The sequence below is a fragment of the Salvelinus sp. IW2-2015 genome, unplaced genomic scaffold (genome assembly GCF_002910315.2).
Source record: "Salvelinus sp. IW2-2015 unplaced genomic scaffold, ASM291031v2 Un_scaffold4563, whole genome shotgun sequence".
Classification (NCBI taxonomy): Eukaryota; Metazoa; Chordata; class Actinopteri; order Salmoniformes; family Salmonidae; genus Salvelinus; species Salvelinus sp. IW2-2015.
In genome coordinates, this window is record NW_019945833.1 from 55,730 (window position 1) to 73,204 (window position 17,475).

The 17,475-nt window shown below is 39.4% G+C and overlaps 2 protein-coding genes and 1 pseudogene across 2 annotated transcripts; all 3 read right to left on the minus strand.

The window, feature by feature from the left end:
• Positions 1-406: 406 nt before the first annotated feature.
• On the minus strand, positions 407-2,658 carry hoxa9b (homeobox A9b). Its single transcript, XM_024143948.2, has 2 exons — positions 1,969-2,658; positions 407-1,304 (listed from the first exon to the last, which is right to left on the minus strand). Exons 1-2 carry the CDS (start codon positions 2,519-2,521, stop codon positions 1,066-1,068), a joined length of 792 nt encoding a protein of 263 aa, XP_023999716.1. The 5' UTR covers positions 2,522-2,658; the 3' UTR covers positions 407-1,065.
• Positions 2,659-5,836: 3,178 nt separating this feature from the next.
• Positions 5,837-8,713, minus strand: LOC112077436 (homeobox protein Hox-A10b-like). The gene is given in 8 exon segments (XM_024143947.2): positions 5,837-6,834; positions 7,645-7,715; positions 7,717-7,867; positions 7,870-8,013; positions 8,016-8,090; positions 8,093-8,153; positions 8,155-8,215; positions 8,217-8,713. Coding segments are annotated over 8 exon segments (1,002 nt in total). The 5' UTR covers positions 8,378-8,713; the 3' UTR covers positions 5,837-6,556.
• Positions 8,714-11,059: 2,346 nt separating this feature from the next.
• LOC112077438 (homeobox protein Hox-A11b-like) lies at positions 11,060-15,048 on the minus strand (annotated as a pseudogene).
• Between the last annotated feature and the right edge of the window lie 2,427 nt (positions 15,049-17,475).

Here is a 17,475-nt window from a genome sequence, read left to right on the forward strand (position 1 = left end):
TGTTCGCTTCTTTAGTACCTGTTGGATATAATTATGCTCATAGTRCTAGCCTACCTATACTCTCAAACTTTTACTAAATAAATAACATTTTCTGTAAATATTGAGTAGGGATATGTTTAATGTTTTAATAYATAGGCCTATTCATCTTGTGATAGTTTATCAWACGCAACATTTATATCAGGCATAGGSCTAAACATGAAAAATATGGTTGCCTTTTTAAATGAAAATTATAWCTGAATAATATGAAGTTCTGTAGCAACTATAGTTGTTATGTTTTGGATAGAAGGAAATAAATACAAATATCTTGTCAGATGTTGGACATTTATCAACAATTACAACAATTAGAATCTTAGTAACAATTAATTATCTGATTTCCAAACAATAAATATGGATTGCGACGCACAAAATAATMTGACATTTTATTTGATATTTCATACAAACGACTCTTCCATTTTAGAATCGGAATACTCTGACATTGAGGTATTTTGCGTGTGCACAGTGTTGCTRTAATTCCATAGACAAAACTGTTAAGGATTTTTATCCCAGCAATTWAAAAAAAATCTCACACCGACTAAACATGTTGCTTTCGGCACAAAAAAAAAGATGAATAAATAAATAGTCTGACAGGTAGTTGAACCACATTCAGGTAGTCATCGCATAAACATGATTATGCCTATAACATAGACTAAACTCTGGGTGAAAAAACACAGAATCAATTCATGAAACATTTCATGCAACGAACATTAGACAATGTCTAACATGTAATCTGTGTGCATTAATGAAATGATTTACCAATTACATCCAAGTTATTGAGATAACATCAAAGTACCAATCAAACAAATAAGCATTATCAAACAGAGAACACTCTAGGAAGAAAACGAGCCGACAGATTTRACAACGACAACAACACAACAGTCCTACAGAACACAACAGACTATAGATCAAGCAAAATGTGGATAGATTGGCAACTATTTTCCAGAAATATCTTCGTTTCCTGAAAGTCCACCAATTGTAACTATTCACAGTTTATTCTACGGGTCTACAGGGCCCGCACGGCTCACCTTTTTAACATGTCTTTCGACGGTCCTTATTCCCRTTCTTCATCTTCATCCGGCGGTTCTGAAACCAGATTTTAATTTGTCTCTCAGTCAGATTAAGAACTCTTGCTACTTCGTATCTACGGTCGCGGGGGAGATACATGTTAAACAGAAACTCCTTCTCCAGTTCGAGAATCTGATACTTAGAGTATGGACAGCGCTTTTTTCTGGTGGATTTTGCATGAAGCCAGTTGGAGGATGGGTCATCTGAAAGAGGGTTCGACAAAAGCGAGACAGAGCTCATGAGAAATAGTGTTTCCACAAGAGTCAGAATGGTATTACAAACTGTGGATGACGAACAACAGCAGACAAGGTCTTGCTGAAATAGCCAACATGCKGTAGCTAATACAGTCAGCCGTTTYTGTGCTCGTTTCGGCCTTCTGACCCRAAGGCCTAGTCTACTGCCCACAACAGTGGGAAATTAACTGGTATAGTTTTGTCTATCATAATCCAAATAGCAAAATCATGGTTTCTCACAGTAAAAACTGAGTCGAGGAGGGGACGACATTTTGCCGCTGTGGGGCAGCTGCTTTGGTCCAACATAATCCAAATAGCAAAATCATATTATCTTTCACAGTAGGTTTCAAACTAGATCGAGGAGGGGAGGGMGTTTTGCTACTGTCGGTCAGTGGTACTGCTTTGGCGCAATATGGATCCATTCGTTATCAAATAATGGATACAATAATTCGACGTGAACTCAACCTTTACAGCAGGCCTATATTATATCATAAATAATTTATTAACGTCAGCCTCTGACRTTATATTTCTAGATTCCTGCTTAATTCAACATGAATMAATTCCAAAGATCGAGACACATATGAGATCATGATCACCATTACGCATGAAGCCAAATGAAAGATGCCGAGCTTACTTGTGTTGATCTCCCTCTTTTCCTCTACGGTTGATGTGCTGCTCTCTTCGTTGGGTTTGGAGAAAATGGCATCACACGCGATCGTATCCTTCTCTGCGCGGAACGGTCCGTTGTCAATGTCGGACACAAGCGGTGTGTGCGTTTCCAGCGTTGTGCAGTCCCCATTTCCTATCAGCGGCTCGGGTTTTATATCATAGTTCATATTTGACGATAATCCCGTTAAACATATCGACGTAGAAACCGGTTCCAACGCCCAGGAACGCATAAACATCCCATCGGTATCTCCTGTTGGACAATGGTGGTGTAAATAGGGCTGGTGTGTTATAGATGCGCTGCTCGGAGGCTGATGAGCAGAAATGGGACTCCAAGACGCACTGAAAATAGAAGATTTTGTCTGCAAAGGGCACGATTCCTGACCGCCATATTCAGTTAGCATCGGCTGGCTCGCCTGTTCCAGCCCTGGTCCGCTTGAGTATGTGTGTGCCATAATATCCCCTTGGTCGCGGGGAAGATGAGAGTCTGCATAGTAACTAAGCGTGCCTAATGTCGACATGACAACAAATACACAAAGCCAAAGGCAACTAAACGTCCACTGTAATATATTTAGAAAAACAGGATCATGATACTACTTCGCTGCACCAAGAACCACCACATTCGTTCAATAAATTGAACCTTGGCCGGGATTGGATTGGGTGCCGCAGACACGTGACCGTGGGACAGAACAATAAATAATAAATCAGTCTACTCAACTAGCTAAATGGTCACCATTTTCCTCCGTTATATTTTTAATAGCAAAGTCATATGCCTATATCATTTTATACAAGCAGTAAGGTTTATGATTTCTGTTTTGAGATGAGACTTTAACGTTGATATGTTTTATATAGGTCTAGAAAGTGAGAGAGTATAGCATGTTTTTCTAGRCTCCTTAAATAATAAAGGAATGCAGCAAAGTAGTAAGGAGCTATATCTCCTCTGTGACGTATAGTCGTTACTACGCGCAGAATAAGACACATTCATTTCCTTCTAAGAACTCTCACCACCGATCTAAAATGTGGAATTCTATAGAATGAATTTATTCAATAAAATTATCGAGTTATACATAATCAGTCCATTATTGCCTATAAGGGCAAAAACTCCGAGACTTTATAACATTAGATTGGCGATATCGTTATATAGGCTACTTATTAAATAGGACTCTAAAGAAAATACATGCAGCAATATTTTTGGGCAAATACATACCCACGTTTAAAAATAGTAGACCTGTGAGTTAATGGGCATATGTACTATAGGTACGCTGATGTGAGTGTGAGTTGGCATTTGCCATATTAATCATATTTGCCATTTAATGCCATTTGATGTATTCATAATAAAGTCACAGGCAAACCTATAGGTTACCATATGTGCTGTGGCGTACAATCATTTTCATTGTTATTAGGCTATTTATTACACGTGTTATTCAAACCTGATATTTCGATTGTCATCCGAGTAATGCTCTTCAAAACGGTTTGAGATTATTCAATTTTGGTTTACTTAAATAAGGTCAACTAAAACAGCAAATATTTTAGTGATACTGTCTCCACTGCTCTGGGATATGAACATTTAAATTCCATGTAAAACGTTATATATGTAGACCTATGTGGCCCTGTAGGATAAACACACACAGGGCCGGTTTCCCGGACACAGATTGAACCATAGTCCTGACTAAAAATCATGTTCAGTAGAGAATCTCCAATGGATAACTCATTGAAAGGGCTTTTCAGTCATACATTTTTTATTATTTTTTTATTATAGTGTGATTATTAATTCCAACGAATGAATTAGATCTTACTTACCAAATTATTGTCCCAAATCGATTCGAAAAAGTTAAGACCGAATCTAAAAATGCATACGTCACATAGGCTATTATCTGATAGTAAGAATAGGACATTATTTATATTTAGACTGCAAAACACAGGCATATATAACCACCTACACAATATGTGTACACAAGGAACAAGCTATGTGTATTCTACCATCGAATTAGTGTTCAGAAATACAAATACAATACTTCTACATAGTAGCATCAACATATCCAAGTGTCATAGATTATGGAGAAAGATCCCGTTGTGTTAGTGTGTAAACCCATAACAGACCCTTACTATTTATGGACCAATGAGTGAACACTAGACTGTCTGCGCGGGCGCTTTTAGCTATCAAAGTGGGAGAGAGAGAAAACGTTAGGTGCTATAGCAGTCTGTTTTTATCACGGGGGCTATTTAGTTGTTTTTCTTTAGGTTACAACCTGGCTGTCTGGACTAAATATCGCCAATAAAATCCATCCTTTGTGTCCATTGTGTGGCGCAGCAGACGCATCCGGCACTTCGAATGCGTGCCACTGGGAACGCTGCAGCAGCGCACGAGGCATTGGCCAGACTGCAATGATCATAACCGAGGCCTTGCAGTCCTTCCTCTCCCTCAAGCCAACTCGCTATCTCTCCCTCTGAGACATACAGGCCGCGTCTACTGCTCGCCTTTTGTTGTTGTTTTGAATAGATATGGCGATATATGTGAGGAACAACATTTCCCTTGCAGCCCTGATTTTTTGGTTCGTTTTTTCTTTTTGTTATATACATCAGACCCGGCGCCAGGATAAAGTGACTAAGGGGGCAGTTGAAATCGGGGAATGGATTACATTTGGGGGGTTCTTGCATTGTAATTGTATTGAATGATGCTTATATCACGCTGTACCACAATAAACATACAGTTAAAAAAGCAGACTCCGATATTTTTTTGTGCTTTTGAAGTCACAGGTTGGCGCGAAATCTGTAGGCTGTCTCCGCTGCACTGTATGCATGCTTATAATAGCCTAATGTCGACATGAGAGACAATACATTTCCGCAGACACATGACATAAACAAATGCATCGGAATTGTTATAGAATATTCTACACACGATTAGGCTTCTCAGTATATGTAGCCTACTTCCTTCGGGGCACAGCTCTGTTGCCAGAGACAATTTGGAGTGTTCTGTGAAGCGCAGAGTTTTTACTGAGGCAATTAAGGCAGTTTCGTGTGGTGGGGGAAAATACAGCCTAACAACACGAAACTACCTGAACCCCTCAACCGCCCTCTCTCCTCCTAAAGAAATAMATATAGTCTACAAGCATTTTTMGGACGCATTGATTCCGTTCGCACAACTGGAACAGATACAGTCGAAATCATAGGGATCCTATAATTCACTCTCATTCTATGCGTAATTGTAATTAGATGGTCAAAATTCTAGCATTTCTCAATGTTTACACTTCTTTTACGCATCCTAACACCAACATTTGCACACCTTGAAAAGATACAGTCCAAATGGCAATTTCACAGCGCTCCACATGTCGACAGACTGTGTTCCTTTCATAGATAGCATATGATGATGAACCAAACTACCGCCAGTAATGTCCTTGAGAAAATAATGTTGTTTTCCGGGTCATTTTGCCACCATCTATCCAGTACACCCTGCAGTAAACAAGAGCGATCCCGATGGAGTGTCTTTGACCATAAAACTTCACAATGGTCATTTAATTTGTATCTATTTAGCCAGGATAGTCCACTCAGTAACGCATGCCTCTCTTTTCCAGGGAGTCCTAGACAACAAGTGTAGTGATGCATCATGGCTATGACTCGGCAATGATTCCTATTCAAATGAAGGGCATCAGCGTCACACAAAAGAGGAAACTGATGTTCTTTTTTTCTTTACTGTAACAACCAACCCGCAACTGAACAAATGGAAGCTCGTGGAATAAAGAGGGGTCCCACCACCAGGCTATTCCTCTCGTGGGTATGAAAGATTACAATCTATACAGGAGAGATGATCTGTGGACTAAAGCATTCCATGCAAGGTAAAACGTGCCATGTTTTTATTGACTTACTTAGTGAGGCCAACAGACAACATATCAATTCATTTCACAGTATAGTCTCTCTATAGACAACAGCAATGACAATATGGGCAATATTATTAAAACGGGTTGGAGAGAACAATAAAAATATTAATAAAAATACGAGAAGGCAAACTGTAAACAATATTTACAAGTCTCAGATAAGTTTCTTGTGTATAAATAAAAACCTTAACAAAATAGTTTTGTGTGATGCTTTTAGTATATATGGCTATAATACCAGCGAAATGTGCAGATATTAAATATCAAATCCATCGAGGCTCTTAGCCATGACGTAACGTAGGCCTATATTGCTACAGGTTACTAACATTTCCCCAAGAGCTATTCCAGCATGCACAGATGTCAATGCGTCCCTCAAAGGTGGCTATATACATGTATTATGTACCACGAATGCCGATATTGTGCAGCTCTGGAACACTTAAGTCGTTCCATTTCTATAGTAACTGTTGGTATATACATAAAGGGAGCAACCATATGTTATGACAGTATAAATACATAACCACGACAAACTAAACAGAGACGTATTCAGGTAAAATGTCAACCAAACGACATATCAATAAGTTAGCAATAGTAGCCCTAACCTACACGGTCATATTCACACGACAAGGGTTTCTCAAAGAAGGCGCTCTGGCCATTGATGGAGGAGGGAGCAAATACGGCACGAATGTCTCACGAAAAACTCAAGTTGTTCGCTAGCTCCCGATAGCTCCTGTTTTCCCGACTCATTTTTTTCAGTTTCATTCTTCGGTTTTGGAACCAGATTTTGACTTGCCTGTCTGTCAGGTGGACGCTGCGGCTGATCTCCAGGCGACGCTCACGAGTCAAGTACATATTGAAGAGAAATTCTTTCTCTAGCTCAAGAGTCTGGTGCTTGGTGTAGGGACAACGCTTTTTCCTGCCACTCCTCGCTGTCAGCCAGTTAGCTTTGGTTTCAGATGTTCCACCTCCTGTAGAAAGACATTGAAAGAGAAATTAGTGCAGCAACATATTTTTCTTTCATGCTACTGCACTGATGTAACTTTAAAATAATTGTTGCCCAAATGTAATTATTGTACACAGAAATAATGCATTCCCAATTCAATAACATGTTTGCATCTATAGACAAACACTGACCTATACCTATCAAAATAAAAAATGTGTTGTCTAAAATTATCTTTAAATAGCCATCCTGGCCCATAGTTTATTTGACCGTAATACGAAGTTAATGTAGACACACACACACACACACACGCACACACAATGCCGTTGTATGCACATATTTTGCATCTATCCAAAACCTAAGCTATTACATCCACGTTGTGCTCAAGATTCACTTAATTATTATTTCAATGTAATAATACGCCTTTATTAAGACATAAAAGTAACTCATAGTCTGCTGAAATGATGGCTGCAGTTGCTGGTTTATGGGGAAGACTGAGGACATCAACGTGTTGTATTAGACAGATGTACTGGACAGGATTGGCCTTGCTGCTCCTCGTCATAAAATAATATAAAAAAACTGGAGGAAATCCCAGCTCGAGGCCACTCTGTCAAACCCCACAAAACATGCCTTTACCGCTGCGCATATGACCCACATATGGGGAAGTTTTCATGTCCACAATATAATCGATATAGCAGTAGGATATGCCTCTAAAAACCAAGGTTAACGCCAAGGCACATCTACACTGACTCGGGCATTGACACTACACTCCCTCCATGTACACCCATCAAGATCCCATTGTCATAAACGTCATATTTTGGATTTAGAGCCTACTCACCTTTAACGGGTTTGTCTGGACTTTCTGCACAGCTCTCGGTGGGTTCGGCGGAGGACAAACCATCTACAGACGGTGCCGGGTGCCTCATCCGGAGCACATGGCGGTGGGTCAGGCAGTGCTTCACTCTCCCTCCTGCCTGTATCCACCACCGGGGTAGGAGACGGCGGTGAGGTGTCGAAACGGGCCGGACGTTGTAGAGCGAAGTGAGTAGGCTGTGGGTTCGCTGAACGTCTTGATACACCTTTGAAGAGGTATATGTCTGAGACAGGCGGAAGTAACCGGGAACAGGCACGGTGCTGTTTGTAACCGGGCATGATCCCGGTGTTAACCGGGAATAGGAAATGTCTTCCGTCGTTGATGACCCTTTAAACACTTCTCTGATTCATACAGGCAATACGCATTCTCCTCTTTGATGCTCGGAGAGAATGAACAATGAGCAGTTTGCTGTGGTTGTTCGGCTGATCTACTCGACAAGATCTCGAAGTCTCTAGCCATGTTTCCATCCTTGAATATGTGATATGGGCCAGATGAGGGTACCATAGTTTGAGAATTGCTCTCGTTGCGTTTACTGACCGAGAAAAAAAGCGCGGTTGGGTAGTCCATAAGAGTACTCGGAGCCTGGTGACAAATACACGCCGTTACTTTGGTAGTATGAGGCACCGCTCTCGGTTCGTCCGTGGATTAAGGAGTCCACTAAAAACGAGTTTCCACTTTGGTTGTCAGAGCATGACATCGTTGGCGTATAATTTGACGGAGGATGAGGATAGCCTTCTGGCTGACATTTCTTGTGCAAACATGCTGAATATAATTACAGATACTCACACTTCTCTGCGCTTTAGCTGACAGCCAATTAAAACACAAGAAGAGAGACTCCTCCCATTGAAAGCACGTAATGCCATATTCATTTTGTTTTAAAGATTTAATATAATACATGAAAAAGTAAAGGTAAGTGGTGTATTAAAAGCTATCAGTTCAACCTAAAATGGTGGATAGATAGTATAGGTGACATGACATGGGCTGCATTACCTTTTACGATAATCTGTGTTGTAAACATTGACCTCATGCACCCTCTCACTCACAACACACACACACACACACCACACAACCACACACACACCACACACACACACACACACACACACACACACACCACACACACACCACACAACACACCACACACACACACACACACACACACACACAACACACACACACACACCACACACACACACACACACACGAGAGAGGAAGATACAATCATACACAAAGAACTATTTACATGTGAAGGGACAGTGCAAATAACTGCAGATGTCTTCAGACCTTGAAAACAGTTTAGTGGAAAGCTCGTTACACTTTCCTCTCCAGGAAGCGTCAAAACATTGCTCTATTCAAATTCACAGAACATTGTGACAAAATATCTATTTGACTATTAGTTAATGTCCCTTAGTTACAGCGTGAATGTGAGCTATTTAGCTACCAATTACAGATCATTTACATGCGTAAACAATAATCAACTTGACAATATAAAGGCTAATAGGCCTACATGAAGCCAGACTATAGTATCAGAACAAAACCAGTTTTCTACTTTGCTGCTGGTTAAGTCAGAAACACAAATAGGCTGTGGCAAAGATTGTTTACCTATCTTGTTAACATAATGGGAAATATAATCTGAAACAAACACGTTATTTATCAAAGACATGTGCATTTGTTATGAAAAACCTTGTGCGAATTGGTGCGTAATGCATTTTACAAGTGTACAACTCGGCACGTTTAGATGATTTTATACATCGGCAGAACCAATTTCTGTGGGATCCCATTTATTTCCTTAAGAATCCAATTGAAAACAATATCCTCAGACTCATATCCCCAAATTGAATAGAAATAAGCATTAGGCCCTATGTAAATCATAGCAATAGGCCTAGCTGTGTTATGTGGTTCTAACCACAGCCTTTATAAATACCACTGCCTTTAGTATTCACCCATGCAGTTGGGAAAAATATCATCCTTGCTATGTTTGTTACTATAATTAGCACGGTTATATTACGTTATTGTTCTGACACCAAAAACATTATATGGTGCGACTTATTTGGGATTTTATCCGATTTAGAAATTAATTTAAAAAAATGAATAGCCTAAGCCATTGATTTGAGTGGGTACTAGTCTCATGACGTGYGTAGAATAATTTCAACAGCCTGTTTATTTACCTCTAGCCAGTGGTACTTTAAGTTATTATTAAGTTATTATCATACTTAAAATCATTTAATGCATGTCTCCTTATAGCGGCTAATAAAATCATGTTAACAATACTTCCTCTGTTCCAAGTTATTCTTGCAACGGGACAAAAAAATATGCCTGCGCCCCTCGTGCGTAATGTGGCACTTTACTACATCCGCTAACAGCTATTTTATTCTTCACTGGAGACTAAAAAGCCCTCCGGTAGGCTATGGGATACTCAGCTAGAATGTTCCCCTTCCCAACACACACACAAACCAAACACATGTTATAATCTAGCGTTTCGTATTTGGTAAACTATGGTAATAATGACTCAAATAAGAATCATTCGAATAGTTCGTGTTATTTTTCCAGAAAAACGCCGTAGACATCTCTAGACAGCATACGGCCTATGTTTAAAGTTATTTTCCGTTTAGCATATTGGTTATATTGAGATGTATATTGTATAAAATAACCACAAGCTATTCTGTGCTGTGAAACGGTAAGTAGGCCTATTCAGTCATCCTCTCCCATATGGAATACATTGGTTCTAATACATTSTGTCATCTAATATTATATTTCCAATAATGTGTATTTCAGCTATAAACCAGCATTATATATCATTTTCTAGCAGAATGGAAAGGCTCCTTACAAAAACGCCTCACTTTATCCCATTTTACCAAGAAAAAAATGGACCACACACGTATTTGTTTTCCCATTTCGAGCATTTTGAAATATATTTCGATAAAAATAAGAGAATATGTAACAATTATACACACATAGGGGTAATTACCTGAACAATGACACCCTGTAATGGAATGAGTCTGTGAATCTTTGGATGTTTGATGCATGGGAAGTAGTCTCGGCCAGAGTTCGTCCACATCACGCATTGATCCATGACATTGATCCGAGCAGCGCCTCCAGTGGAACAAACAAACAACCACGTTCGAACTGCAGATTCCATCCTGAATATATTCCTGCCGTGCACGCTGAGCTGCTGAGACAAATGAAGAAGGAAAAGTCCGCGAACACAAGCTTTCAATGCTCCCAGGCAGGCAGCCGTTGTTTTTAAAGCCCTTAGTCACAGTTAATAACCTTGGTCTCAGACGGTTTATTGCACTACACTCCAATTGTACAAATGCTCCAGACGAAGACGCGTTTTATGGCCAAGTTGCTGCACAAACAAAAAAAAAAACAAAGCAACAGGGAGGATGTGTCCGTAAAGGCGGCATTCCGGCTGGCCTGACGGGACAGGATGCACGGCCCAACACCATCACCCGGACTGGCTGCAGTCGGCCATCTACACTAGCTTAATGCTGCTATCCCTCTTAATTGGTGTTTTCACTAGCCCACTATTCATGAACGCCCATAGGMTTTGAACTATAAGACATTAACCGAAATATTGACAAACATTAGCCAATTTTACACATAGGCCTAATACACAATCAGTAGGTCTAATATCAACATTTGGCAATATAATAAAACAACTGATCAAGTTTATTTTAAATGTAGGCCTACCTTAAGTATTTTGCTTTATTTATTTAAAGTAGGCTATACATTCTCTTTTATAGGCCTAGTATTATTTTTGAAACAATAAACTTAAACGCGGGACATTTAAACTCCAGACGTTGATTGTATATAAAAGTCGTCCGGTGATAGATGGGTTAGCATGGTACATAAAGTTGAATAAAATAACGTGCTAGACAACCTTTTGGGTGGAACTTCCGTAATGGATATTTAACATTAATGGCACAGGATCCCATTTCGGCCCATGGGGGCAATGTAAAGTCAAATACATCATACATCTGATATGACCCACGCAGCCAGGTTTTATGTCGAGAATCATACAAGGAGATATTTTCTCGAGACATATAGACCCATTCATCCAATTTAGAAAATAAACKAAGAAAACAAAGGGAAAGGTCTCGACCTGTGACTCGTATGTCTCCAATAGGGTGTGTGAAATAGGCTAAGCCTATATAGGRCCTARTCATTCCAAAAAACATCGTAGGCTATTTACACCGAGGAACATTTGAATTGGCTCAAAAATGAAGACAAAGCCCTACAATGTCCCACAATTAGGCAATTTCGGCTCAATGTATTGGAGCAGCTTTTCTCTTGCCAAAAACGCAGGAAAATAGCTGATATGTTCCGACATTGAGAACTTAAACAAAACGAACACTTTCAAGTATCAGGGTTGATTGAACAATTTTACAATATAACCTTTGTATGTCGAATATTTCACGAGAACAACAACAATGACAATCAATGCATAAATAACAGGCCTATTTTAAACTATAGCCTAGTCCTTCTGTGCGTGTGTAATGGCGACAACAAACAACCAACAAAGTTTGGGATAAATCATGCCTTCTCGTCATGGAAAAGGTATGTCCCCTTTGTGGGTGTATATATAATAAATGTAAAGATACAGGTTGTTAAATATGGTACATAGTTAAATGTCGAATTCGACATGAAATGGGCGCGCGTAAATCAAACTTTCGTGTAATTCATGCATTATGCATTGATGCCAATTAAATAATTTGCTCGAAAATGTGACTTTTACGCAAGTTAGGATTCGACCAAATATATGTTCTGTTTTGGTGGCACCACACTTTCGTAACAACAAATAGAAAGATCAAAAGATCAATAAGAAAATCACCTAAAATGAAAATAGGCYAATACTAATAATAATAATAATAATACACTAGATATTACTCTCAACAAAGTAAGTATGGTGGACAAATACATCTACAAATGTCCGTTCATCACGGGAGAGGTGTAATCAGGAATTTGCAGACCAACGAACTTGAAATTAGCGATTGAGCTTCATGCATGCCTTGTCTGAGGGGAGATGACATCCATCCGCCAGTGTTACAGCATAGGGTTCGTGGTATAATACTGAAAACGGTCTCTGTTCATTTCTTCTCTTTCATCCTCCTGTTTTGAAACCAGATTTTAACTTGGCGGTCGGTGAGATTGAGCATCCTCGAAAGTTGAAGACGTTTCTCCTTGTTGATGTAAACACTGAAAAAGAACTCCCTCTCCAATTTCTGATTTGGTATTTGTTGTATGGACATCTCTTCTTACGGGTCTCTGTCCACCTGAAAGGAAGAGTTGCAATTCAGATAGAAAGATCAAACAGGGAGCTGCTTTCGTTCTGGGAAAAAGACATAAATGGTGTCAAAGGGGTTATAAACAAGGGTCTAAATAGACTGACAACAAGTTGAGGCTTTTGTAAAAAAAATAAAAATCATAAAAACTAAAACTGAAAGCCTTGAATTAAGGTTGAAACTGGATAAATGTTTTTGGCCATGTTTTGCTTTTAATAAGCATGAAATCCCAAAATTTCTATGCATATTTAGGGTACATTATGCAACATAATCATGACATTTCTTGGAGTTCAGTATATGGAAATGACGGGTGGGTGGTAAAAAGCAATAGCCCTAATAATAACACCTCTGGACACAATCAAACACCTCACAAAAGGAACATCATTACAAAAACGCAGTGGTAAACGCTTTCTAGTGCTGTGTATACTAGCCTAATGTATTCTACGGTGTATGCTGTACTTTCTACACATTTTCTATCTAATGTGTATGTTTTTATAGATTTTATGGATCCCAGGACTCTCTGGAAAACAGTGCCCACTGTGCAAAAACTGGTTGAATCAACGTTGTTTCCACGTCATTTCAACAACAAAAAAATCAATATGATGACGTTGAATCAACGTGGAAAAACTGATTGGATTTGTAAAAAGTCATCACCGAAGGGAATTCTTTTTCACCCAACTTCTAACCTAAATCCAATGACATGGTGAATTGTTTTGTTGCTTTCATGTTGAATTCACGTTAGTTGACAACTCAACCAAATGTAAATCAAAACTAGACGTTGAACTGACGTCTGTGCACAGTGGGTGGCAATTGTTACTGAGTGGACTATCCTCCTGGCWAAAAATATTAAAGAATCAATTAAATCAATTAAATTTTWAAAATGATTTACTTTATCACCTTATACTATATCACTAAGATTATATTAATATAATAACAAGATACCATTCAGGTTATAGGGGGAACCATGCAGCACATATTCAATACGTCCCTGGGTTATAATGTATAAAAATATAATTTTGCAATAAATCTATCAATTCATTAAGTTCTCGTTGCAGTCGTTTGATACGTTATGAAAAGTAAGCCAAGCTATGCGTCTATAAACTAGAACAACTAATAGGCCTATAAAGAATGCTCGAATATTTTAGAATGGGAAATTCTCTGTCTTTCACGGCCAATTTCAGTTCCAAGCACGTGATCTTGTCGTTTATAACAAAGTTTTTGTTGGGGTAGATCTACAGCCCCACAATAAACCTTATGCGCTTATAAAACAGCATATAAACGCCTTAACAGCAGCGCGTTAGATTGCAAACTTTCTCACAGAACTGGTGCACGTCGTCTTTATACTCACGGCTGGCGCTATATTTCTCCTCATTGTTGCCGGAAGAAGACACGGGGCTGCAGCTCACCTCGCCCGGCGGTCCCTCCTCTGTATCCCGGCACTTGTCGGAACCGGTCACCGGAACTGTAGGTTGTTTGGTGACAGTTCTGTCCACGGAGTGTTCGCTTGTTGGTGTGGTGTCTGCGCTCCCTTGAGCAGTATCGAAAAACGGATCAAATGCTTGCGGTAACACTCCATTCCTACTCACACTGCCCTGGAGACTTGATGTAGGATTGGAGCTGCTGGAGTGATAGACATCACTGGAGTTATTTCTCGTGAATATTTCCCCCAAGGAGGTCGAGCTTGATAGACAGTCCCTATGCACKGTGTCCTCAGTGGGGTAGCAGTGTGACATACCGCCCCTATGGTGGTGCCATTTACTGGAGCTACCGATGCCATGATAGTCCCTGAAAGCTACCTCTCTGACAGACGGAAGCTGTGGCAGAGTTGAGGATGGGTAGGAATATGTCAAGGGACAAGAAGACTGACTCTGGTGGGACAAAAAAGGAGGGAGGCTTGAGAAGTCTGTTCCCGAGACGTAATAGGTGCAGCTGCCGGGCAAATACATATTAGACCCAACTGGGACCCGCTCATCAAAATCCATAATGATTCGATCTTGCGTAGCCTGTAGCCTACTCTAATAGTCTACCAACCCTCCCTTCGCATCGTTCCTATGTGCTGCTAGGCTCCAGTCACTTTGAAGCAGATCCGTTGAGCAACAAATTGTAAGACGTGAAGCTGACGTGCAGTTTGTTCTCCATCCATTKCTCAGAGCGCCAGTCATGTGACCAGGGGCAGAACTGGACAGAGACGTTAGTTCAACTGATGCGTTGCAATGAGTGAATGCGTTTCTTAATTAAAGTGTGTGATATGAAATAATTTTCCAAATGTATAAGTAACCATACCAAATAATGTATTGGTATGGATTGAAACACCTTTGAGGTCACGGTAAATCAAGGCCTTGTTGCGGCATGTGCGAATAACCTTTGTTATTAACGACAATCTTGTGGTGTTAATTACTTTTGAATATGATTTTCATGTGTTATATTCTCTTTATCTCTGGAACATACATTGGTCAATATGGCGCATATGCTGTTGTATGGACGCATAAAGGCATTGTAAAGTGTATGGGTAAAATACCATTTGTATGAAATATAATTATACCAGAACAACCCAGAGCCTTCATTTGCCATAAAAGGCTCTGGATCAATCTATTTCCACAACCACTATGCCTTTTCCACTAATGTATTACGCTAGTTGTAATATTAGCCTACAGCATGTGGGCTAAGGCTGCAAGAAGAAAACATTTGTATTATACAGAAGCCCATCTCAATCTAGCGCTATATCAATATATTTGTACCAATTTCCAATTTTCTAATATCAATATATTTGTACCAATTTCCAATTTTCTATATATCAATATATTTGTACGCATTTCCATTTCTATATATCAATATATTTGTACGCATTTCCATTTCTATATATCAATATATTTGTACGAATTTCCATTTCTATATATCAATATATTTGTACGAATTTCCATTTCTATCAGTATATAAATGGATAGGCTTTGTGCAAATTCAGAATCCTTTCCGTTTATATTTCCTAAAGACGTACCCGAAGTTAGAATTGTCACTTGTTGACCAAAACAATCTCTCGTGTCTCAATCTCATGGCTAAATAATTTGGGGCAGGGCCGTAGCATAGCAGGACTAGCGTCAGATTGTAATACTATTGTGGGGCACTCTAAAAATGAATATTGCGTTCAACATTACAGGAAATGGGACATCTCTTGGATATTCTAATACACATATAGCCTAAAGTAAAAATGGTTAATAATAAACTAAAACTATTGCACCTAGTGAGAGTAAGATACCTGAATGGAATGGCAGCATACGCGCGTAATGCATTCTCTTTCATATCATCTGCATCAGTGGACACGTTTTGCGCTGACATAAGTGTTATAAAATGTAACAATAGAGTTCAGGGTATATAGCACCAACCAACAAAATCAGCTCGAGTCAGACATGTTTTATTGCACTTTGCAGTTGGCTGTGTAGTTGCCATTGTCAGAACARACATGTGGGGACTGCTGCGGCCGGCGTGCTCACCAGACGACTAGATGGCATTCATGAAGTTCAATGAAACGAGACTCAAAACAAGGCTCCAGGTGAGTACTTAGGCCTGTGCGTAAAATGGAGACTGTAATGTCTTGGAATTGTTGGAATGCATGTAATTTGTAGGCTACAAAATATTGAATGATCAAATGGTTCGTTAAATAATACAACTTTATGGCAAAAGCCTAATGGTTCTATTCTCTGTGAGCATGACATGAGTCCCTTAGGCTAACTATATATAGGTTAAAAAGTATTTTAAACCATGCTAAAGTATGTCGTTTGTTGTATCCCATTCTTCAGATTGCACAGTCAGTCTCGTTTTGCGTGCTGCAGAACTCAAGTTCGGGGGAGGAAAAGGGTCACCATTTGTGAGAAAGGGGCCACAAACACCCCTGCCCTGTGCCCCGGATGAAGTTCATTCGTTTATTACCGTGACAAATGTCTCAATGGTTAATTCGCGTTAACTGTTTGATAGGCCTATTGCAGGTTTCCCCAAACTCGGTATGAAACGCCTATAAATTCGAATTAAAAGTTGTCAACAAATAAAATAGGATGCYAATCTTTACTTTTGAAAAATAAATGACATRAAAAATATAGCTATTTGATACGAGTTGTTTGTTTTACCTTTTTTTGTTCAGCTGTAACATGGCTGATCAACAAATGGGTGGTCACTTTCAAGATGAACACATATACTCCACCAAGCTCATCAACAAGGCTATATGCCAAAGATATTGGTGAATTTCTCAAATGTTGCAGTGATTTGACATGTTTAGCTAAATKATGGTGTTTTGGATGACTTTTCCAATCTAGCCGAATGAAATGAGCCTATACMCATAGCCACGAAGGCTGTTTTTAAAATGGAATGGTCTCGTTAAGAACTCGTCAACATGTGAGAGGCAGGTGTTATAGAACAAGTGTTATGTATCTTACACGCTCCATTGCCATTGACTTTAAATAGAAAACATTTGTACTTTACCACTACTTGGGTGTGAGCCATTTTTCCACTGGCGCGCCCT